This window comes from Poromitra crassiceps (genome assembly GCF_964638095.1).
Source record: "Poromitra crassiceps genome assembly, chromosome: 8".
NCBI classification, from domain to species: domain Eukaryota; kingdom Metazoa; phylum Chordata; class Actinopteri; order Beryciformes; family Melamphaidae; genus Poromitra; species Poromitra crassiceps.
Genome location: NC_139629.1, coordinates 35697173 through 35722584, shown reverse-complemented (window position 1 = coordinate 35722584; position 25412 = coordinate 35697173). Strand labels below are relative to the sequence as shown.

General features: G+C 46.6%; 1 protein-coding gene across 1 annotated transcript; it reads right to left on the bottom strand.

Moving 5' to 3' along the window:
- Window positions 1–1081: 1081 nt before the first annotated feature.
- baz2a (bromodomain adjacent to zinc finger domain, 2A) lies at window positions 1082–25122 on the bottom strand. Its single transcript, XM_083641191.1, has 33 exons — window positions 25020–25122; window positions 23596–23719; window positions 22468–23346; window positions 20326–20509; window positions 20028–20236; window positions 19419–19652; window positions 18119–19135; window positions 16861–17121; window positions 16325–16759; window positions 16123–16183; window positions 14456–14564; window positions 14183–14284; window positions 13815–14031; window positions 13642–13703; window positions 12215–12280; window positions 11701–12114; window positions 10908–11162; window positions 10584–10798; window positions 10380–10454; window positions 10065–10239; window positions 9896–9967; window positions 9666–9810; window positions 8917–9560; window positions 8121–8412; window positions 7309–7464; window positions 6997–7157; window positions 6195–6260; window positions 5747–6030; window positions 5443–5578; window positions 4901–5047; window positions 4443–4696; window positions 3771–3914; window positions 1082–3130 (listed from the first exon to the last, which is right to left on the bottom strand). The coding sequence occupies exons 2-33, from the start codon at window positions 23717–23719 to the stop codon at window positions 2971–2973; spliced, it is 7755 nt and encodes a 2584-aa protein (XP_083497317.1). The 5' UTR covers window positions 25020–25122; the 3' UTR covers window positions 1082–2970.
- Between the last annotated feature and the right edge of the window lie 290 nt (window positions 25123–25412).

The following is a 25412-nucleotide window of genomic DNA, read 5'->3' as shown; positions in this document are numbered from 1 at the left end:
AAGTGCAAGCTAAGGGATTTGAGAGAGAGAGGTAAAGGGAGAGATGTACACTAAGTCTAGAGATTGTCTGGAAGCGAGTCGGCATGCCCATTTTTCATTTTTTTTAATCATCGATAACATCCTGATATTTTTTGATCAGATGCACGTTGATAGCCCCGTGACAGGTGGATGTGTGTGTGTGTGTTGGACTCTTGTCCCCAACCTGTCAGTTGAGTGCCCGTCACAGTAGAGCAGCTGCTTGTGATGGCAGGGCATCTCTTCCCGGCAGCATGTGCCTCAGACAGACACGACCCTCCAGGGAGCTGCCTGCAGAGCCCCGCCCCCAACAGCTTCCACCTCAGCGTGTTTCCGTCACGGCTTCGCGGTTCTTCTGCTGCCTTCCATGAGACACGTGTTGACTTCTGATGTACAGTTAAGGATATGATGTGAGATGTTTATCTACACATTTTACATTTCAAAATTCCATACCTTTCCACAGTCAAATTTCCAACATGTTACATTCTGATGCCATCACAAAACACTTGCTTGTATTATCAATTTATTTGGTCTAAATTCAGAATCTCTATTATTTAGAAAAATGAATAGTCAGATAGTCACAATAGACAAGTCGGAAAACAAATATTTTTTCATACTCTTTTCCCTTTTCCAGATCTGGAAAATACTAAAATCAAATTCCATACTTGCGTAGGAACCCTATGATTTGGTTCTAAAAGTCCTGTGAATACATGGAGTGCAAACCGCTAAGACACTACAAACTCCAAAAATTGATCCTTCATTCTCATCAGGTACAATTAAACTACAGACCATTGTACAGTCAGTAAGCATGTCAAGCTTGTATGGTATGACCAAAGCATATTAAGTTGGTATGATATATGACCAAAGCATATTAAGCTGGTATGATATTTGACCAAAGCATATTAAGCTGGTATGATATTTGACCAAAGCATATTAAGCTGGTATGATATATGACCAAAGCATATTAAGCTGGTATGATATATGACCAAAGCATATTAAGCTGGTATGATATATGACCAAAGAGAGTGAAAATAAGAGGCATTAACAAAGAATACTCTCTACTAGATGTGGTTTTTATTAAACTCACAGTACATTCTACAGATGCACACGTGTTACATCACCTTAATACAACATAGTCTTGTAATACCTCCTCTTAAAAATGATAAATTGGTCCTAAAAATATAGAAAGGAACAAATTTAAAGTCACCAAAACTGTACATTGTTAAAAAGTCACTTAACACCACATTTGGTTTTTATTTTAATGTATTTTTTTTCCTTTTTTGAAAAACGTCTGTCCCTTTCAGTGTAACAAGGAACATCAAAATGTATTTCCTATCAATGGATTTGAGTTCAGTGTAAGAAACTAGCTTAAATATAACCCAGACTGTGGAGTCATCCTGTCGCCTTCATAGCACACCAACCATGCCGCGCAAACATGTACATTGGCCCTTGTACAGCACAAAAAAAAAACAATAAAAAAAAAAGGAATGTAAAAAAGGAACAAAAAACAAGCAGAAATGTGACTTGCACTTCAGCTCGAGAGCTCGTTTGCAACTCTAGCCTTGAATATGACTTTCTTTTCTCACAGAATCACAATTCAAGTCTTCTCCACCAAATTCAACTAGTTACAATCTGAGAAATGATGAATGGCATTTTCAACATCGATCTATCGGATCTGGAAAAATTTAGTTCACTGCAAGTCGCAAGCTTGAAGCTGCTAAGTAACGAGAGATCTCGTCAGAGGCAATTTTCCACAGACTTGATTTTCATTGACATTTACAGATTATAGCATAAACTAGTAAAATTACAGTACAAGCACTGCATTTTAAACGGTTTATATAATAAATTAACAGGGGGGTTAAAATTGTGGTAGCATTGCTTCAGTCCCACTCACATGGTTTGTGACAGGTCATGCGATCGTGTGCAGCTACCTAGCACTACTGGATTCGTTGTGATTATATACTCTTAACAAGGGGGACAGCGAAATACGAGAATTTAACTGACACACATTTAAATCCTCCAGTTTCAGAAACCAGTGTCTTTCACACAGCAGCAGAGGGGGTGTGTATGTCCCGAGACATTTTGCGCATGTCTCCGTGTGTTTGTGTACGTGAGTGCGTGCGTGCAAAAGAGTTTAAGTGGAGGTTATACAATGTCTACTCGTGACAACCCAAGAAGAAACCGGTTCCTTTTAGTTTAACTGGCCTTTTCATAAATCAATTAGACATCTCTATAATGTAATCTGTACACATTCACTACAAGCTATTGCTATTAAATAATCCCAGCTATGGTAATCTTTATATATATATTTATATAGAATATATAATAAAAATATATTGAGCAAAAAAATTACTTCTAGGCATAAGACCACATTACATTACATTTCCATTGAACAGGTAAGAAAGAGCCCGAGCTCAACGTCTGTTAAGAGTTTTGATCCATGGTTGTGGAGGGGTGCTAAGCAGGTCCAGTAGGAGGCAGCGATGAGACTGCAACAGTGTGATCAGCCGCTGATTTGAAGCACGATAGTCTGAGAGCCAGAGTACCAAGGGCCTGAGACCCTGTCACCGCCCCGCGGCAGGGCTACGCCACCAGCCTCGCTGTGACACGGGGCTCATGAACGGACACGACAGGAGGATTCCATACAGGTGATGAGGTGCTGAAGAGAGACGAGGGGAGGGAGGGAAGGATGGCAGGGAGAGGGAAGCCGTCTCGACGGGGGAATGGGTATAAGTTCAAGCCAGCGGGACTTTGGGGCCTTCGAAAGGTTAGGCCAACAGGGGAAACAATAACAGACAAATATCCAAATCTATACATATATACCTATACATGTAAGAATACAGATGGCTGGAGGAGTCTCCAGACAGTCTTAGTAGTAATTAAAAGGGAGAGTGTAGCTGATGGGGCGGTCCCAGGCGCCCCACCCTCAGGGGGAAACGTCACAGGCTCCGCCTCCTATTTGTCCTTCTTCTCGTAGAACTCCGCCCAGCGGTTCTCAAAGAAGCGCCTCATGGAATGTCCGGCCAGGCCCACCTCTGACGTGTCCTCGTTGAAAAGCTCACAGTTGTTGAACACTAGCTGGGCGTCTGCCGCAAACTCTTCACAGCTGCAGTACCTGTGAGAGCCAGAGGGGAGCGGCAGAGAGAAAGGCTCATATAGGTTAAAAGTGTTAGATGAAGACCTGCTGATTCCACCTATATTCACTTCAGACGACCTTGGTGAAGCTTGAGTTCAGCATCTTATTCAGCGTTCCATTTGCACTGTGAACTAGGAATTTCCCAGTTCACAGATGGGAAATGTCCCCTGCGATGTCGCCTGCTCAGATTTCTTACTCCAAAAGTCGGGGGAACCTCACCAACCTCGACCTCAAAATCCAAGATGGCTGCTCCTGTATAACAGTAGCGAAAGTTGTAGTAATGCACTGTTCATTAGCACTTCTGTCTTACTTGTGTCTCATTAAAGCCGTAGTACACACAGTACTGTCTAACTTGTATCTGTGGACATGTTGCTACAGCGTTTGTATGCGCAAAATACTGCATAATGCATTGTTACCAACTGTTATTACCAAAAATGGCTAGCCTGGCTAGAGCTAACCCTGGCTGGTTTTATGACTTATTTTTATTTTTACTGGAACGCGGCCAGCTCGGGTGTGAAGTCATTCCCAGCTGGGGCTTCCCAGTTCCGAGGCAAACGGAACGCAGAATGACATGCAAGCTAACAGGAATAATGAAAGGAGTGATGTGAAGCAGCCGTACCCTCCCTGTAGCAGTCGTTCTCTCATGGTGAGGAAGTCCATGGGGTTCTTGATGAGTTTGCGGTAGCCTGGCACCATCCGCGGGTTGACGGGTTCAAGGAATGGCCAGGCATCTGCATGAGCTTCCATCTCCATGAGGATGATCCTGGTAGGAAATGGAAGAAGACACATTTAGAGTCAAACCAGGGGAGAAGCTCAGAAAGCTTTAAAGTCATTGTGCAAGTATTACATTGCAGTGAGAAGTCCTTCAAACCACTTTGATGCACTTGTGAAGGCTAACGGCAGGTTTCAGGAGTAAGTAGCCTATTCATGTAAACTATTTTCTGTACCCTTGAACATAGAGAATTGCACAGTTACAGACAGTAGATTTTATAGGGTTAGCTAACCCTAACCCTAATGTGAAAACGTGTTCTTAAAATGTAACATGTAATTCTTTACACAAAAAGAAACAAAGAGAATTTGGAGGTGTTGTTATTAAGTTATAGATTATTGAGCATTGATTTTATTTGTCTGGCCCAATTGAGACCAAATCGGGTCGTAAATGGCCCGTGAACTAAAATGAGTTTGACACCGGTGCTCCAGAGCGTAGAAAATAGTAACTCCAAATGTGAATAATCTAGTCACTACAACAGTAACCACTTCTGCCGTCTTAAACGAGGCGGGCAGAACTCACTCGCAGTACGTGAGGTCGGGCTGGTTGCGGGTGGTCATGCGACGGCGTTTCGATGGCGAGTGGGTGGTGCCCGCTCCGTCTCCAGAGTAACGGGCGGACGAAGAGGGCGCCGGCGGCTCCTTGTGCCGCGTCGCCATGCCGCCACGTCGCGGCGGCGTCGCGTCTTCGTCAGAGCTGTTGTCCTCGTATCTCCTCTTCTTCACCCTGGTCCGCTTCTTGGACGAGTGCTGGCTGTGCGGTGAGTCACCTTCGTCCTGGAAGACAAAGAGGAAATCACAAGCTAAAGGAGAGCAGAGTGGGACAATTAGGAGAAAATTGCGGCAGAGAACAAATTTCTTATCGGAAAACAATTAGGTGAAAATGCTCTCAAGAGTCTAAATGCCCCCCTCATCCTCCCTGCCCGCCATCATTTCACATTGTTTCTCATTGTGGTGTGACATGAGTGAAGGGGTCCTGACCATGGCGACGCAGGTGGGACAAAACCAGTCTCCTTCCGGCACCTGGGTGACCTTGGGCCTCAGGCAGTACATATGGCAGCCACGGTCACAGCCGTCGCACAGCAGGAGGTACTCATCGTTGTCTCCCTTCCTGCAAACCTGGCAAGTCTGGAGAGAGAGACAGACACACCACATACAGGAAACGCTTATTAAGGATACAAATGACACTTGGTCTTGACGTTATGCGTTTCTTTAACCCATTGATACCTGATGCAGCATTTGCGTGTCTATCCCTCATTTGTGTGTGTATCCCTTTAAGACCGCAGACCGTTCGCGGTCTTAAAGGCATACACACACAGATGCTGGATCAGGTATCAATGGGTTAAGCGGTGCGTTCCCAATTCCTTTCGGGGCCATGGAATGTGCAAAATGAGTTGTGTTTTACTCGTCTGGAGCTATGCATCATCGTGAGTGAAACAAAATAAATCAATGAAATGAATTGAGCAAAGCACACTGAGGTCCAGGCAGAATCTCCTCAGAGAAAGTCTCAACAGGCTCCTTACCACTTTAACTACAGATCTCTCCCAGGCAATGGCCTTGTCCAGCTGAAGTAAACACAGACACAGCTGGGGGGCGCTGCGGCAGCGGTCGAGAGCCTGCCTCCACGTTCGTAGCCGAGGGGTGATCTCACTTTCCAGACTGGGACAGAAGAGGAGGCACAGAGGAGCACGTCGTAAAACATGAAGGTATTGCAATGCAAAAGAACAAAATATCTGAATGTTTTTTTGACGCAAGAATTGATACACACACTAAAAAAGAAGTCTAGCTGACACGGCTTAGTTAAATGGGCGAGACTGTTCCTCTCACCTCATCACATCCATGATGATCTCTTCTCCAGGCGTAGGAGTGAGGGGAGCGAGACGCATCACCTCGGCTGGGTTCCAGATGGGCTCCTTCAGGTAGCGTCGCTCGATGTTCCTCTCCAGGTTGGCCAGCCGCAGCACAGCAAGGTCCAGCGGGTGGGTGGCGAAACGTGGCAGGTCAGACCATTCCTTCTTGGTTCGCACAATCCAGTCGTCACGAGGGTCAGTGTCATGTTCGTAGTACTGGAGGTCGTCACGGGTAGAGTCCGGCTCCGGCACCGTGTAGGGCTGAGAGGGGGGAAGGGAGCGAAAACGAAGGAGAATTTAAGTGACTATGATAACTAATGAAAACCAAGTAGTTATGAGTAATTTTCTCAAATAATAAAAAATTATTGATATTAAATGTGCACTGCTGGGAGGATTTTTTTAAATCAAGTTTTTGGTTACTTTACCTGAAATTCTGCCACTGGCGTCTCTGGAATAGGATCAGTATCACTCTTCACACTCTGAGGAGCCGCCTTGAAAAAGAGAACAGAGGATAATGATGGTTTTGCCACTTGCCAATTTTGTGCCTCAGACTGTTACAAATAGGACACTGCTGTCCCTCTAAACCAGTGGTCTTCAACAGGGGGTCCGCAGAGGACTGCAGGGGGTGCGCCATTTTTTCCCGGTCAAAGTAGTGAACATTTTTTAATTTTATTTTAGACAAAATAATAATAATAATAATAATAATAATAATAATAATAATAATAATAATGAGTAAACTCCAAGCATTAATAGGCAATAATGAGCTACTTTGGACAAAAATGATTTGCAAAGTGAATCTGATAAAGCAATACGCGAAACACCTTCTCTCCTTGTTTTTTTTAATGTCATCTATGAATAAAAAGAAGTGTCAATCCTGATATCTTGGTGTGCGCTGGATTATAAATGTTAAAACCGTGTTGCATTTTAAGCATGGATTATTTTTGATCTTATTTTCAATCGTAGTTGTTTCTCTATCAACCAAGGGGTCATTGGGCTGAAAAAGGGTGAAGACCCCCTGCTCTAAACAAATGGCCGAAGCACAACCCACCTTCGCCACCAGTTGGACATTTGTTGCAACTGCAGCCTTGGTAAAATGACACCCTAACGATTTCCCACTTGTTACAATTACCCTCAAAGTGTGCCACCCATCGGTCCAAACACCCTCTGTTGTTCTCATTGCTTCACCACCTTACTATCGAATAAAAGGCAGTATGCGGGTAGCAGTACCTTAAGATGGAGGTCAGCAGCGATGACCCGCTGCTCTAGGTCCTCCACCCACTGGAGAGCGCTGATGTCCGTCTCCATGGCCTTCTCCTGCACCTGCCAGGGCAGCTGCAGAGCCTCCATTAGGGAATCTCCCTCCTCTACTTTCACATGGAATATAGGATCTAGGACAGAATAGAAGAGAACAATTATAAAGGAGAAGACACGGGAGAAAACATGGAGACAGTAGCAAAATCAGATAATCATATATTATTATAATAATTATTAATATAATAATAACTTGCACTCCACAATTGATAGTCCAACAGCACTCACCATTAACGGATTTGGTGCACATCTCAGCGAGGCTCTCCATGTGTTTGGCCAGGTGCTTATGGAGCACCTTCTCCCTGATGCCTCTTGGATGGAGGGCCTGTAAGGTGGCGTACAGCTCCTCAGGATCCTTGATCCACCACCAGCCACGCACCATTGCTGGAAAACAAACAGAAGCGTTACACACCACAAGAAGAGAAACACAGACTCTACTGGCTGAACAGAAGTCACCCACAAAACACAGAGCACAAGAGTAAGTGTACATCACAGCCTGTGTTTCCTGTCGATTTTAGTGGCAGTAATTCTCTATAGGGTCAGGGTCAGCTATGGTATGTGTTGCAGTTTTGCCCAGAGCCGTGTATATAGAAGAGTCGCGACATCTCCATTCACTCCAATGGACCAGTTTTTTTTACTCTCAAGAGTTCCAGGAAGTAAGGTCCTGGATTAAGCAGCACTGTCGAGTTGCAGCAAAATGGACAGTTTGTGTCGTGCTTTGATTTATTTATTTTTTAGAATCAAATTGTACATTATCAGCTTTATTTTAGCATTCAAAAGTAGCACGAGACCCCTTCCTGGCTGTTCATTGGCTAATGAGTCACGCATGTTGGTCCTCCGCTCACTGACGCCACTCTCTCTCTAAATTGCTCTGGTTTTGCCAAAAGGCCAGATCATTGATTTTCAGTGCAGCCCTAATCCCTAATCAATAAACTCTTATTATTTCACATGATTCCTCGAGGTGTGGAACACGGTCACGTGCAGCTGCTCAATACCATCAACACCCTCTTGATAGAAGCAAGACTGTTTCGGGCGCTTACATGCTGGAATGGGCTTGACCACCAGCTGTGTGAAGTACTGCTGCTCAAGCTCCTGGAACACAACGTTGGGCGGGCGGCCGCGGCGCTTGGCTGCGGCGGCGCGTGCCCCCCTGCGGGCGGGGCTGCTGCCCCTGCTGCCCCTCCTCCGCCTGCGAGCGGGTCTGCCGGGGGTGGTGGGAAGAGGAAGAGGAGGAGGAGGAGGAGGGGGGGCACAAGGAGGAGCAGCGTCCTGCGGCGCTGCTGGGGCCACTGGGTCAACAACAGGACACAGGCCGGGCAGGAGCGGGTCCGACTGGAGGGGCGGGGGAAAGATTGTTTATTAACATATAAAGACTCAAAATGTATTTTTAGAGCATAATTATAGAGAGGCAAAGTGACCGCCTACTTCCTGCTTCAGCACTGTACCAGAGATTTTCATCCGCTATTTATTTTCCCATCGACATTTCGTAAAATGCTTATGAAAAGAGTTTAGCTGGTTCAAACCAAACGTTCAGCTAACGCTATAATCGGGAGAGACCATAGAACATTTCACTAGGACCAAAACAACATAGAACAAATATCTTATATCTTATATATCCAAACCCCGAATTTTTTTACGTTTTGGCCGGAGTGAAATGTTCTATGGTCTCTCCCGATTGTAGCGTTAGCTGAACGTTTGGTTTGAACGAGTAAAACTACTTTTATAAGCATTTTACGAAATGTCGATGGGAAAATGAATGGCGGATGAAAATCTCTGGTACAGCGCTGAAGCAGGAAGTGACGTTCCACTTTGGCCTCTCTCTTGTGGTGGGCATACCTGCATGAGCGGAGCAGCGAGCGCAGGCAAAGTGCTTGGGAGGTGAGCGAGGACTTTAGGGGGCGTGCTGGGTGAGGTAGGCATCTGGGTCTCGGTCAGAGAGTTCGAGTCACACGGTTGTTTGGGCAGCAGGTTGAACCACTGTCCCTGTTTCTCCGCCATCTCCTTCACACTCTCCTCGGGTCGATTGCCCTCGGGGGCGTCCCCCGTCGCGCCGCCACCGCTCATTCCGTCGGTCGCCGCCTCCTGCGACGGGTGGCTGAGCCAGTTCTTGAAGGCGGCCTGCGTGAGGTCGTGCGTCGTCGAGTTGGTCGGCGAGCCGGGCCCTTCTTCGCCGCCGCCGCCGGACCTGACGCTGCTACTTCGACGCCGGCGGCGGATCTTGGCGGTGCGGAGGTGGAGCTCCACTTCGGGTTTGATTTTGCGCGGCCGTCCGCGGCCTCTCGGCCGGCTCATGAGGGAGGCGACGCCGGGGAGAGGGTCGTCCTCTGGGGAGAAGCGCTGCGCTGGGGGAGCAGAGGTAGGAGAGGCCGGGAGGGTAGGAGGAGGGGGAGTGGTGGTGACGGGTGCGGGGGTCTCCTCAACTTTGGGCTCTATCTTGAGGAGGGTGATGGGCACCTCAGCCACGAGGACATCTCCTGAAGCTGGAAGACGGGAGACAGAAGACACCGTTTACAACAGATGAAGATGGACAAGTCAAGGAATTAGACAAGTGACGGAGATCTCTTTCCAATGACTCTCAGACTCACTTAAGAGCTCTTCTGGCCCCTCGACTAAAATCCCTCCGAGGTGAGGTAGAGCGAGGTATCGACGCCGGAAACGGTCCTGGCCCAGCAACACGGCCCGCATGGAATGGGACGACTGCAGCAGCTTTTTACGGAAAAACGCCTGCCGCTGTGGAGATCCAGAGGAGGAGGAATGTTAAATATAAAGCAAGAGAAATCTAAAAAACACCATGTCAGTATCGCATCAGCCTCACCTTGGTTAGCTTATCTATTTGCCTTTCGAGCTCTGGAATGCTGGCATTGGCAGGGCTGTCTGCCACTCCACTCTGTGGAAGAGAACATGAAATTAATTTCAGGAATGATTCCTTTGTCCCCAACCCCCCCCCAATGGACACATACACATGTAATGTAATGTAAACATACATCAGTGGTTTTGGGCTCTTCTTTGCGTCCGCGGCGGCTGCTTCTCTCCAGGAGGAGGCTATTCTCTTCCAGACTGAGGTTCTCGTCCTCGGCCACCCTGGCGCTGCGTCTCCTCTCCTCGAAACACAGCTCTTCCTCTGAGCGTCCGGTACGACGCGCTACTGCCACCTTCAGTCTGACAGGGAGGAGGGGGAAAAAAACAAAAAAAAAATATGGATCAACATTACACACACGCGTCTATGCTTTGGCTAGAATGCAGATATGACCGAGCTATTAATTTCCCACCATATCTGAAGAGACAACGAGTGGACTTACTTGCGCAACTTCCCCTCAATTATCCACTTGTTCTTCCTGTAGGTCGCCATGTTTTCCAGTGTGTTGTCAATGTCACTGAAATATATAATACATATTATATACAGATCGTAATGTAACAGCATTGTGGTAGCAACAAATATACAGTATACCTGTATTCAAGTGTAATGCATAAACAGAATCATAAACATGTGCTCATGTTCTAACCTGGTCACGATATTGCTGCCATTGAGCTCTCCCACCAGGAAACCCAGGATGGCCGCCTTGGTATCGGGAGGCAGGGCGTGAAATGTTTTGGTCCTCAGCGTGTTGCACACCTCCGTGTCGTAACCATGAGATTCCAGGAAGATCCGGAGGCCTTCAGAAACGGTGCTACGGGTGAACTCCAGGTCCGCCAGCTTCTCCCCGAGGATCTTCACAGACTGGAGGCAGAGTTGAATGGAGGTAGTGGTACAATATAGATTAAAAGCTTCACGGTTCTATGGAATAGCCCCGAATGGAGCGAGTGTTCAAAGAGTACATCACACACACCTGGTAATACGACGGCAGGCCAGGGTCGTGCAGGGCAGCCTGAAGCAGCTTCAGCAGCAGGTCCTGGACCTCTCCTTGGCTGTCGCCCAGGCCGAGGAGGCCCTCCTGCAGGGTGGCGAGGCTGGGCACGTCGTTGGGTATATTGAGGCCAAACACCTTCCCATAGCCATGCAGGAACTCTACCACAGCCAGGCAGTGTGCGAAGGCTGTGCCGGAGAGGACCACGCCAGGAATACGAGACAGCTCAGGGAGAAGCTGCAGGGATGGAAAGTTCAAAGGTCAGGGTCATCTTCACAGAAACTCTGCGACAGGGATACTCAACTTGCTTTGCCCGGGGGCCACTTTCATGAAATGATAGAAGGCCAGGGGCCAGTTAATAAACAAACAATATACATTTTTCTGTAGCGGATTGTAAGTTTTTGGGGTGTCAGCCGGAGTTTAGTCTGACAATGTTGTGCACACCGGATAGTTAGTTAGGTTAAGTTACTTAGGTTAAGTACACACATAAGTGCCTGGGTAGCGAGCAGACGGCAGTATTTGACAATTTGGCAGCTAAATCATAGATTATTGAAAGATATTCCATATTCCAGACTGAAATGCAGTGGAGTATTGGCCAGAATGATATGAACATTTGGACACTTATTCAGCGGGTATCTTGCATGTTGCGTTCAGGTGCACTGTAAAAACAAACAAACAAAAAAAAAAACGGGGCACCCGCGGGCCGCATGTTGAGTATCACTGCTCTACGAAAACAGTGCCAGAAACAAAGTTGTATTTCAATGAGAAAACTCACCTTGTGGTCAGTGAGACACATGTCCTCTGTGGGTTTCTTCAGCTCATCTGCAATCATCTGCTGCCTCTTCCTCTCCTCCAGTCGTCTCTGGGCCTGCACTCTCCTCTCCGCTGCTCTCTTAGCAGCCAGCACAGCCTGGGCTGCGGCCGCCGCCTCTGCCTGGGCCTTGGCCAGCGCCTTGGCTTTGCTCCGAGCGCCGAGCACCCTCTTCCCCTGCGCTATCCTCTCCTCGTCCGTCTGCTGCACGGGCGGAGGAGCCTCCACCTTCACCCTTTTTCTGCGGCCGGGCTTCTTGGGCTCTGCGGCAGACTCCGATGCTGGCTGCTGCGGCGGTGGTGGGGCCTGGAGGAGGGTTGTCTGGTCTGTAGGTGCAGCCTTCACCTCTTGGTCCTTGGCCTCTTGCACCTTCTCGAGCTGAACCCGGGGAGGAAGAGAAAGAACAGGTGGCCGTGAGGAACAGGCTGTGTTGATGACGATCAGGCTGCTGATGAGTCATCGTGTACGAGTGCTTTACCTTGGCTTTCTTTTTCTCCTCTTTCATCTTTTTAATCTTGGCGTCCTCTTTCCTTTTCATCCTTGCCTAAATGAGGATATCAAGTTAGGATGACATTGGACCATTGACCCGGGTTTAGACCTGGTATTAACATGCGCCGCGGGTGATCCGATCACAGGTGGACAGCTCTAAGTATGTCAGTTTACACCTGGCATTAGAATGCGTCTAGTCTACTCATGCGTCTCAGTGACCACTCATCGGATCTCACGTCCCCGCTCTATATGCAAATAAACACATACTGTAGCCTAGGCCACATCATTTCCTTTTGCAAAGACCAAATGTGATGTTTTTAACCTCATCTCGCCGAGGACGTCTCTAGCATCATACAAACATGTTTCTGAGAACAATCAACACACATCATTCAGCATTATGTACAACCGGTGTTTCTCTTTCTACTGTGGCAGGTCGCCACCATAAAGTCCTGCCCCGGCATGCTAAAAATATGTTATATAGTGTTTTTCTAGTATTTGTATAATACTAGGCATCTCGCGCGCGTCGCCCAGAGCTCACTTACTTTTATGAAATCACTGATGGCCACTGCGTGTCGCTGCCTCGCCTGCTCTATGACATCGTAATTAGGGCAATCACCTAAGAAATCCAGCTCTGTCAAGTTACACGCACAGCCCAGGAGAGGAAGCAATGGTCTCCGTCTGGTTCCTCCTGATTCTAACTGCTTATACTCCCATCACTTATATAGCCTCCCACTGATGACATTATCACTGATGACATCACTGATGACATCATCATTGAACTCACATTATTATGATATCACTGATGACATCATCAGTGTGTGTGCCCCCTATGACATCACTGATCAGCCTTGTCACAATGCCTCCTTGTGTGTGACATCACTGACCAGTCTTGTCACAATGCCTCCTTGTGTGTGTGTGTGTGTCTGTGCGCGCGAGCCCTTATGACACCATCACTGATGACATCCCATCATTAGCTAATTAGCTTAATTAAAACATCTGGCTCTGTCAGGTCACCTGCACTGGTGCCCTTTACACCCCCTGAAGATTTCAGCCGCACTTGAAACGGCGTAGCTGTGGTCGGACACAGAATTGAAACATACAAACATAAATATCGCCCACATACTCCATTTTATATATAGATAGTACTCAGTAGTGGTGCCGCTGCTAAAAATGCTGTGATTTTTTTGTGTGTGTCCTGAGGATGCTATGAGCGTTTACACTGCCAAAAGATATGTGGTCAAATGAGTCACAGACCACCTTGGCAAGTGGTTTAAGTGATTGGATCACAATGTGTCTTAGTGGTCGTTTACACTTATATTTCGCGCTGTCCACTTGTGATCGATCGCCCAAGACGCATTTTAAAACAAAGTGTAAACAGCCTCATTGTAATAGTGCAACAATCTATGTGTTTCATACCTTTCGCTTCATTTTCTTTTTGATTTTCGCTAGTTTCGCCTTATCTTCCTCCGTAAGAGCTTCTATAAGGGAAACACAATTAGCCACGACACAAATCAACTGCCATGCAAACCCCCTGCTCTTAGAAACCTGCATGCCAATCACACCATACACTTATATCTACATCCGCTCACCCTTGGCTTCCAGTCTCTTCAACAGCTTGGCGTCAACTTTGCTGAGCAGGTCAACCATCTTGGGTTTGGGGGGTCTGCCCGGGCGGCGAACCTGTCCTCCTTTCGGGACACGGACTCGCCGGGGCTTGTCCGGGTTCGGAGGTCGACCGCGCCGACCGGTGATGGCCATGATCATAGAGGGAACCTCCTCGTTAGCCAGGAGGACCCACGTCATGCCCTGCAACACATTGTAGGGAATACATTCACTTTGGCACATTTATGACATGTTCATCATGCCGCGAGTTTATACATAGTTTGCGTCCAAACCCCTTGCTGAAGATAATGACTTCCAGAACTTAAGTGAGCAGTATTCAGCCTAAAATACAGACCTCAGGAGTTTCTCTCTCTTCATAGAAGTCTCCAACAGGCATACGTGGGCTGAAGCTGAAGTGTTCCCTGGTGACCACGCTGTCCTGGTGCCTCTTCAAGTACTGAGGGAAGCAACCAGAAGATGGTAGAACAGGAAGGAGAGGAAGAAAGTAATGGGTCACCATTTCAACAAAACAAAACAACCTTTTTGTGGTGTTTTTACGCTGAAAGGACGGGGATTTGGATACGCTAAAATGCCTCTGTTGTGCTCGTTTGTGGGCAAAGTAATTTACCTTGATGATCTCTGGAAACTGCTTCATCCTCCTCCCACAGGGGGTATAATACCAGGTCTCGCCTTTCATACGATTCTCCAACTTCTTCACGCGAATCTCTCTTCTCCAACTACAGTTAAGATAAAAGAGAGTTCATTAATAATTCCTGTCACAGCCACTGAGGCATTAAGATAAGGAGAGAGTTCGTTCATCATTCCTGTCACAGCCATTGAGACATGGAAACACAGTAGCAAAAGAACCCGAGCTGGGACTTAATATTAATGAATGAAGATTGCCCACGTTCACGCAAGTTCAACGTCATAGGCGCACGCAGTCACAAGCTAATTAGGACTTTTGGCCTTGGACAAAACAAAGAAAAGTCCTGCTCTTGTTGATGTTAAAATTGTATTACGGTAATTTTCTTTTAACCCATTGATACCTGATGCAGCATTTGTGTGCATATCCCTTTAAGACCGCGAACCGCGTTAAAGGGATACGCACACAAATGAGGGATATACACGCAAATGCTGCATCAGGTATCAATGGGTTAAAAGAAAATTAATACAATTTTAACATCAACAATCTAAGGTGGTCACCTGAAGGCCCTTTGCACAAATCCACACTTCATTCTAATAAATTATATACATATACCGTACACATTTTTTGTGGGCGGAATCACAAACATGATATGTCAACACTGTCCCATTGTAATAGATTTGTTTCAAAATATAAACTAAGTTTATGCATATTATATTAAGTAGATATGTCTTAGATTAACTAAGATATCTCGAAAGCTTGACAATAATTTATGGTCACAGCAAATACTAATATGTCTTGTTGTCATGTTTCATTAACATGTGTACTCAAAAGTAAATATCATTTGCGTCATACATAAGAGATACACTTGATGCTTCCTTATGAGATTTAATGTAAAACCTGTACCCACTAAAAGCATAGGAAAACTTTAAGTTCATTGTAGGCGTGCCCATCATGTTTAATTTGTAAATATGACATTTTTGCTCCCATATATTACTTTTCAAATTAGACATAACATTTAATCACTTATAATTACTATGCAATTACATACTACGGTCAAAACCTCCAACTTCAGGTTTGGTGAGTTTCTTTCAACTAGGCTTTATTTAATATAAAGGTTCACATAATCCTTTGGATCGAACAGGAATTGGCCGAGTACCGTAGTTAAAATATCCATCAGATGGACTTTTATTTGAGTTTAAATAAATATGCTTATATCTTCTCCAGTCAACAGTGTTGATCTATTTAATGGTTAATTTGTCTTCAAAACATTTGATTTAAAAATATTTTATCATCTTTTATTTTTAATACTAAAGATAAAGTTGCATATTTGGTAAGAGTTAAAAATATATATATTTGGAGTGGTGTAATAAATTAAGAAAAGTCAACATTTAAATTGTATATATGTATAACATATTTAACATAAATAATTAACATACATAACTGCAACCTCCTGATTTTACGATTTTTTTCACAAACACATTTTTCATGTTATTACTTTTTTGTCTGACGGTGTTGACCTAAATCAAGTAATAACATGAAAAATGTGTTTGTGAAAAAATAGTAAAATCAGGAGGTTGCATCAAAACATTGCTAGATAGCTGTGGAGTTTAAACGGATCCGATTACGGTAGATTTCTTTCTTATCATTACCCGTGCTGCAGAGGGAACTGGACCTGCTCCTCTGTCGCGACCCTTCGTCTGTTAGCTTCACCTGTTGGGAGGAAATGCACACAACTAGAATTAGCATTCCACAGTTCAAGTGAAATTGTTATACCATTTCTTTATTTTTGCATCATTCTGTGATCTGGAAACCGCTAAGCCCCCTTAAAAACCTCTTCGTCTTCTTTATTACCTGCTGTAGAACTGTCATCTTCATCGTTGTTGTCGTTACCATCATTAGCCGTTGTGTCAGCATCCGGTTCAGGTATTTTTGCCACATTTCCTTCTTGGCCTTGTTTCTTGGCCTTTTTGGGCTTCTTGGGTTTCTCAGGGGTCGTGGCTGCACTGAAAGCCCTGGAAGCACTGAAAGCACTGGCACTGGCCAGGACCGCCTCGATGATGGCCGCGATCGTATCGTCCTGTTCTGCGGGAGGCCCAGCCTCTCCACACACTCCTGAAGTCTCTGTAACATCGACTTTGACCGATTTCTTTCTCTTTCTGCCTGCTCCTTTAGCCTTGGCTCCCTCCTCCTCTTTATTCTCTCCTTCCTCAAGATTCCGGATCTTCTCCACCTTTGGGGTTCGAACCCTGCGCTTCCGTTTCGCCTGCTCAGGAGGGCCTTGGGATACTTGAGAAAGATGGAAAGAAAGAAAGGAAAACCTTCTCAAAACACTGTGCAATGACACACAAAGCGAGACACGTTGGGGAGAATTTGGGAGTTTGGAATACCTGGTGTAGATGCCTTTGGAGCTCGAGGTTTCCGCGGTTTCCCTGGGGTTTTCACCTTTCGTCCGGCAGCTGACAGAGTCTTGTCAGCTGCTGGTTGGAGTGGGTGTATGACAGGGCTCTCTGCTGGGCCACTGAAGGCTATGAGGTCCTCCATCTTGAAAATCGGGGGAGTCACGATCTCATTAGCAGTGGTCTTAACGCCGATGGGTCCAGCTGAGTCTGGTATATCCCGTCCCTGGGGCTCCCATTCTGCTTCATATCCTATTCACAGAGGAAAGTATAATGAGATGAACAAATCAAGAAGAGCAGCTATCTGTATTGGGAATATATCTGTCTCCAGGAAGAAATGTGCCCTCATGGAAGTTGAAACACTGGTGAAGTTTGTAAGTCAATATAAAAACACAGTGAGTTTTGCTTGCGCAGCCCCGTATCAGCCTTCTCCAAAACAAGTGGAGTGAATGGAGACTGTTTATTTAGTTCCATGAAATGACTCCAACCGCATCAGCCAGGTCATCTGAAGCCAGATCACTGCACTGTGGGAGCTGCAGGGATGCAAACTCATGGACAGTGGAAAAGGTGACAGATACGAGGCAGACATAAAAAAACACACTCAGAAATTCTCCCATTTTGGGATGAAAAAGGATTTCCCCTTTCAGTGTTCTGGTTGCTCCACACCTACAGCGATCTGGTGGAAGAGTCTAGTGGCCTTCATGTGCTATGTTGTATGGGCTATGTATGGTCATATTTCCAAGTTTTGCTATTGAAAATGTATTCAAACACTCAGAAATAGTCAGAAATAATAACATGTTTCCCCAAAACATGTTCCCCCAAAACAAAGGTAGCTTTTTTGGTGTCCCAGAGCTACTTTGCTGCAAGGGCAGAATGAAAAAGACAATATTGGCATCAGTTTTGTAATTGATATTGTAATACATTCTAGGAGATAATGAGTAAATATTGGACTTTTGGTCCTACAGTGGATTCATAACACTTCAGAACATAAATTACTTTTTGGAACTCGCAAGATACGCTCTCCATTCTCTCCAGCTGTTAGGAGAAGGCTGAAATGGAGCTACTACACCAGATAACTTGCTGTGTGTACGGACACAAACTTCACCGGACATGAGGGCGGGTAATGACAAAATCAAAATTTTCTATTCTATTTCTTCAAGGAAGGAAACTAAAAAAATTATACATATCTCAATAATGATGTAGTTTAACCCCATGTGATACTAGATGATCATGAACTTTGAGAATGTACCTTGATGACGGAGCTCAGGCGGCCCAAACGAGTCTGAGAGGGACACATCACTTGAGCCGACATGGGAGGCTTCCATCAGAGAGCTGTTGTTCAGGGAAGACTCCAGCATCTGAGAGGTGTTGTTCAGGGAAGACTCCAGCATCTGAGAGGTGTTGTTCAGGGAAGACTCCAGCATGGACACTCCGCTGCTTCGGCAGCTGCCCCTGGTGTCGTCTGGCTCAGAGGCGTCCCTCGCCTGGGTGTCGTCCAACGTGTCCTCCATGGAGTCTTCAACGGAGGAGCCGCTATCTCTAGTGGTGTCACACAGATGAGATGGTTCCTCTTCTGCGTGGGAAGTGCCATCAAACTGAGACGTGTCTTCTTCTCCCAGGTGAAACTGAAAGCTGTCGTCAAAATGAGTGGAGTCATCCACACACGAGCCGTCCCCGTCCATATGAGAGGTGTCTTCCATGCTCGGGCTAACGTCGACTCGAGAGCTACTGTCTCGTGTCGAGCTGCCATCAAATTGGGAAGCGTCGTGTGACATGTCGTTGAAGGACTCTTCCTCGGTCACATCATCATCTAGCGTGGCGCAGTGGAGCTGTGTGGACTCTGTGAGTGGAGTCTGCTCCACCACAGAGTCCTCCGCCTCGCAGGTGTTACTTAAACTGCTTTGCTCGTGGGGCTTTTCAGAATGCATCAGTTTATTGTTGGCCTTTTGATCAGCAGCACAAACGACGGTGGTCTGCAGGGGCTTCTCTGGAAACGGCGAAATCCCAGGAGCGTCGGCGCGGGACGTGTGCGAGTGCGTTTCAGATTTAGGAGTCTCGGTCTTGGTAGCTTGCGCGCTGCGCGGCGTCTTTGCCATGCCCGATTCAAGCCGCGCGAGGCATTGCTCTAGTTTTCCGACTGGCTTCGCGGGCGACTCTTTGCTGTCGCCACGACGCCCTGGCTCGGGAGACAACCATTTCAGCGCTTGTGGAGGAACGGTGTTAGGAAGGGGGCGGGGCGCGTTGGACACAGCAGAGCTTTGGATCACTCCAGAAGACATAACCATTGCAGGAGGCGCAGACACCAAGGCGGGAGGTCTGGACAGAGGTGCAGTCCTGGGGACTTGAGTGGTTGTAAGAGGTAGGGTCGACGGAGATCGGGCTGCATGACTTTCGTTAAGGGGGGGTAAAATCACCTCCTCTGGTGCTGAAGATACTGTAGACGCGGTTGGAGGAGCAGAGTCTACTCGTGGAGGAGTATATGATGACCGACCCTGGGGCGTGGGCACGGATTCACAAGGCGTGCTGTCAATCGAAGGAGGCCTGGGTACTGACGCGGTTGGCGCAGATGTTGATAAACAAGTGCCAGGTGGTGCTGAAGGTCCAGATGTCGAGTGTGACGGAGCCACAGCGACAGATGACGGATTTGCAATCGCTGATGCGACGGACGCCGATGAAGCGGCAGACACCAATGACGGGGGTCCGGGGGACCTTTCGTGCCGAGCTCCAAATGCGTCTGGAAGGCAAGATGTCAGAGGAGGCGGTCTGGACCACTGGATCATCTGCTGAAGAGCAGAGATGGGCGCAGAAACTGAGTAAGAAGGGGCGGACACTATGACACGAGCAGAGACCGTTGTAGGAGGTCCAGAGACCAAGGGGGGCATCGCCGATTTGGTCTGATGAGCCACAGACTCTGTAGGAGCAGAGGCTGAAGGGACCGGAGAAACCGCTGGCGGCCTGGACACATGATCAATCAGAAGCGGAGGTGCAGAGAGCTTTGGGGGTGATGACGACCGCGAGGAGGAGGGGGATCCCACTGACATGTGTGTGGCTCCAGCAGGGGACATGTGTGTTGTGCCAGAGACAGGGGACATGTGTGTTGTGCCAGAGACAGGGGACATGTGTGTGCCAGAGACAGGGGGAGGCCTGAGGCCCTGCACCATCAGGGGAGGCGAGGAAAGTCTGGGAGGAGCGGCTGGAGATGCAGCAGAGGACAAACTGGGAGGTGTGGAGATGCGTGGTGGAGTAGATACAACAGCAGGGGATGAAACAACAGGGGGTCCTGGGGCAGATACGGGAGACGCAGAGACAGCAGGAGCTGTAGAAGAAACCTGAGGAGGTGTTGGTGCCTTGGTTAGAGATGTTGGACCTGCTGCCGGAGACGCAGACCCAGAGAGATGAGGTGACATGATGGAGTGGGGAGGTGCATTCATTGCCAGCTCCCTCGCCGGGGTAGACATTTCTGGACGCTGAGCTGTCGGCTGCTGCTCCGAATGCTGACGGTAGTCACTCGTAGGCCCCATATGAGGTACAGAGGGTTTGGGTTGGTAACTGTCACCTTGTGGCAGCCTCTGAGCAACAGGCGCCCTTTCCATGCCGTTATAGCTGGTGTCCACCTCCTTGAAGGCTTCACTTAAGTGCCCTGAAAAAGAAGAGCACAAACAATTTTTTTTTTTACTGTATTGGTAATGCTTCTTTACAGCAGTAATGCATTTTACCACCAGGTCAGAGTGGAGATATAGTTCCTGAATTTCCCCCAAGGGATCAATAAAATGCAATCTTATTAATATACAGTACTGAAGCGCACACTGCTCACCCAGATGGTGGATTCTGATGATACACATTTTTCCTGAGGTTATGTTTTTATTTATATATATATATATATGGGTGGGGGGGGGGGGGGGGGTATGACATGATCCAGCCCAAGCAAATCACATGGGGAAAAACAAGCACAAAGAGTTGGCCAGGGTAACACACAAACAGTGCAACCTGCTGGTTACACCATGGCACTATCCCATGACTGGCCACTGGTGAGACTTTGCGGTATGACTATGTGAGTCTTATGGAAAAACAAAACAAAAAGAACACGCACTACACAGTGGGAGTGTAATCAATGCGTGGTTTTCTAGCGAGCAAAGAATACTTAAAAAAATAAATTGTATTGTGTCATCTGAAACCATTTGAGAGCAACTGCGTAGTGTGGTTGAACCTGACCAGTGGCCAGGATGAATATGCAAAGTACAGCCAAAGAGGAAAGAGACAATGGCTGCATCAGAGCCACACTCAACAGTGGTGACATTCAAGAAGGGAATGTAAAGGTACAGAGGAGAGGCAATTTGATCTATTGAGGAAATAAGGTAAATACCAGGAATACAGTAGCGTCAAAATGGAAAAATAACCAGCATCAGGCAAGTCATACTTCCTTGACTGGTTTCTTAACCAGTGTAGGAAATTAGCCAGGAGCAAGGGCAAAAATGGCCCAAGAAATCTCAGAATGCCCCTAAAAACCATGATTGAGGGGCAAAAATTGCCCCCAAGATTTGGATCATTTTATTTACCTTCGATTAATTTAATTTCCATCTCTAACACACATTCGGCACCTGCAAGCTGTTTGCCAGAAGACAACGAAGAACACACACACACACACACACACACACACACACGCACAAACAGTGCTGATGATGTTCACACTACACTTTAGCAACTTCAGGGTTGCCACTGTTTTGTAATGATGCATTTCAATGACTTTTCAAGCAATAAAGCCAGGAAAAAAGAGATTAAAACAAAAATGTATCCACCAAGGGTTACCTAGGTGACGGGCTGCATGTTTGAGCTAAGAACGCCTACGAGAGCACAACAGCCAATGACAGCTCAGCTATGAGCAAATCGCTGTATACTTGTAGCCTACGTGGAGAGTGACACTGTAGATAGGAAGAAAGTGTATCAAGCTTGGTCCAGCCCTAATGATGACATAGAAAAAATTGTATCATCGGTGAATTTTGAGATTACAGAATGCACAAGGCTCAAACTCAGAGATTCCGGTAGGCTAAATCCAAGCACTTTTAAGGACCTAAAGGACATAAAGCCAAGCAGACATAAAAACCACTCAGAAACCCTCCTATTTTGGGACAAGTTTGCATCCCTGACTTTCAAGTCCTTGATTATTTTTTCTTAAATCTTTCAATCACTTTCAAGTACTTTCCAGACCAGTGGCAACCCTGAACTTTATGCACTAAATTTTTTTAAGTGCCCCCAAAATTTTGTAAATGCCCTCATTTTTGGGGCAAAAGTTGCCCTAAAATATATTTTAAATTTCCTACACTCTTCTTAAGCAGTAAATGGCTTTCATCCTGTACGAATTAAACATATCAACATCAAAGTTAATTAGACCTTTGTGAAGCCTTTGGGCATATAGTCAAAATGTCAACTTAACTCTACAACAAAAAACAACAACAAAACAATGTAGCATGACGCGATTAAAAAAAAAATACACATATAATATATATATATATTTTATATATATATCATGGAAATTGGATCAAGCAGCCAACCACTGACATAAGCAGTTGAGTCAGAAACTTCAAAGTGTAAAATGGTCACCTTGCATGGCAGCAGACATTCCCACGTTGCCTGCATGAGGGCTTCTTTCCCTGCTGTGGCTTTGGGGCGATCCACTCTCCTGCACTGGTCCTGATGGTGGCATGACTGGTACCGAGGACATCCCCATGTGGAGAGGGCTGCCAGTGCCCCCTCTGCCTAAACTGTGGTGCTGCGGGCTGCCCCGCGGGGGAGTGAAATTCTGGGCAGCTGGGGACATCATCTGAACCTGGCCTTGAGACGGAGACTGCGGTGGCGCCTGTGGCTGGGGAGAGGGCAGGGGAGGGTGTTGGGGCTGATGCTGGTAGTAGGGCATCCCATTGGGCATCATGCCATAATGCTGAGGTTGCTGGTGCTGCTGGTGGTGATGGTGTGGGTGGTGGTGGGAGTGGAGGTGCTGCTGTGACTGTTGGTGCGCGGGCTGCTGGTGATGCTGCGACGGTGTAATGCCAGGATGCACCTGACTCTGGTAGGCCCCGTACATACTGTGGGAATTGTACCCCATCTGCTGTGGGCCAGGGTTACTCCTGTTCCAGTACTGACCCGCCGCGGTCAGAGACATGTTTGCTGGGCCTGCCACAGAAGGCTGGTGGGAGCTCCCCATGCCCCCATTTAGTTGGTACTGTCCATGGGCCTGGTAGTGGTGCTGTGACTGAGGCTGCATCATCCCCGGTGCAGGCTGCTTCTGGTGCATCCCGTGCCCAGGAGAGGGGCCCATGGCTGGGCCATACTGAGACTGTCCTCCCCACATGTAGTCATAGCCCATGCTGCTCTGGTGGTGGTTGCTCATGTGTGGGTAAGGAGCTGTGGGTGGGTGGGAACCAGGAACACCGGACCCAAGTACAGTAGTGACGCCATTCACATTCATTTCGCCATTTATATCTGCCAGACAAAAAGCCATTAGTCGAGTTAATACATTTGTCGTTTAGATTAGTAAAAACTATAGTGTCAAGAAATGTTTATTCATATTAAGATGAATTACTGCTGGGGTATGTTATAATATCAGCTTAATTAAAAGAATGACATAGTGAAGAGGTCTGTTGAGGGGAGGGAGGTCTATCACTACACACAAGAGCACATATTTTCAACATAGGGGACATTTTTGGCATTCTGAAGGCTGAAAATACTCACTCTTCCCCTGCTGAGGAAAACTCATGGAGGAGCCGTTAGTATAGAGAGCATCCCCTGAGGAGAGTTTCAGTCCTGAGTTAGCCGAGGAGTGGGTGCCATAGTTGAAATGGTTATTCGCCTCCATCTAGAAGAAAAAGGTCAACAGCCAAATAAATGAATAAATAAATAAAGACGTGTTACAATAAACTCAATAGTCAAAACTACTTTGGTTAAGAAAGAAAGAAAGAAAGAAAGGGGGTAACTGGGACCTTATGCAATGAATGAGCAATATCTGTGTATATAAACTACGCATGCTGATTCGTTCAAAGTTTGTTATTGTTATTCCTTAGAGTTGATAAAACAACCGGCGTTGTGTAATATGCACAACACTATTTATAACGTGAAATGGCTTATCCCACATGCTTTTGGCAATGGCAGCATCATTTCATCCCAACAACAACAACCATCAAAATGTCGCAAATGGCTCCAGCAGATGCCAGGCCCTCGCGTAATAATGGACAATCCGAGTGGTGCGATAGAGGCTCATCATTACCGCTGATGAGGCGCTGCTAACAAGAACACAGCCTCTTCAATCTCCCCGTGAGAAACGGCCCAGGCAGGGCCACACAAACAGCACCGATCCGCTATCCTTGGCAAACTAAAAGCAAAGGAGGCGTTCGGGAGAACATTTTAACATCAAGTTGAAGCTTGATGGGCTAACGTTAACGTTATGCTACACCAACGTTACCACTCGCTGCTAGTCCCTCGTGATATATCATAAATGTTAGCTCACTAGCCATTTCATTTCCTAAATTCAATAAGGCCTTGCAAAAGCTCCCACCGCGTTAACGTTACGTTAGCGATCTCGCTAGCTGCGTTTACCCAACGGACAATTCATTTCACTTCCAAGTATTCCAGCTATCTGTGCTAGCAACTGAAATACTACAAAAACTCAAATAAGGCCAGCTCATCACGCGCTTGTGTGTGCAGTTCATTTCAGCGACAAACACCAGGCCAAATTATCACAGGCGCTGTCTCCAAGGTTATTTAGCTACAATCAACACAACAGAAGTTACGTTAGCTAACAGACATTAGCCAGACAGCACTGATAGCATCCGGAGCCAAGCACTTCAGCTAGCTAACAACAGCCAGGTAGCAGGTACCGCAACCAACCACGCTGGTTTGAAATCATGATGCACAGCAGAGAGAGCCGTAGCCGAAAAGATAGATAAACCCGTCAACTGATGTTGACTGTAACTTACTTACTTAGGCACGCTTGTTATGGGTGGAGGCGTGCTCCTTTTGTTCATGAGCTAACGTTAGCTAGCAGCCAGATGAAGTTACATTGTTTACGCCGCACGCACAGAGAACATTTGCAGAGAGCATCCTCCTCCCACACTACACCCTCAAAAGTTTCGCCGATATTTCAATTAAAGCTGTCTAACCTTTCGATCCTTGGGTTTCAAAGGCGCCGCTGCCTCTAAACCTTCGATTTAGCGGATATGCGAGTGAAGATGGCACAGCGATAAATAATAAACAACTATTCGCTAACCTTTGGGTTTTAAATTAGCAAACATGGCTGGTGTGGTCCAGTGCAGCCATGATCACAGACGCGAGTAGTGTGTGAGCCTAGCAACAATCACCGCACACACTTCTTCCGGTCACATTCCTCCATCTTCAAAGGAAAAGTCTTCACGAACAGATAATTATGATTATGATTATGGTTGTTATTATTGTGAATGTGATGATTATTATTGTGATGATTGTTGTTGTTATTGTTGTTGTCGTCGTTGTGTTTGTGTCTAGCCAGTTTGTCTAGCCCTACCTTCTTTCATCAC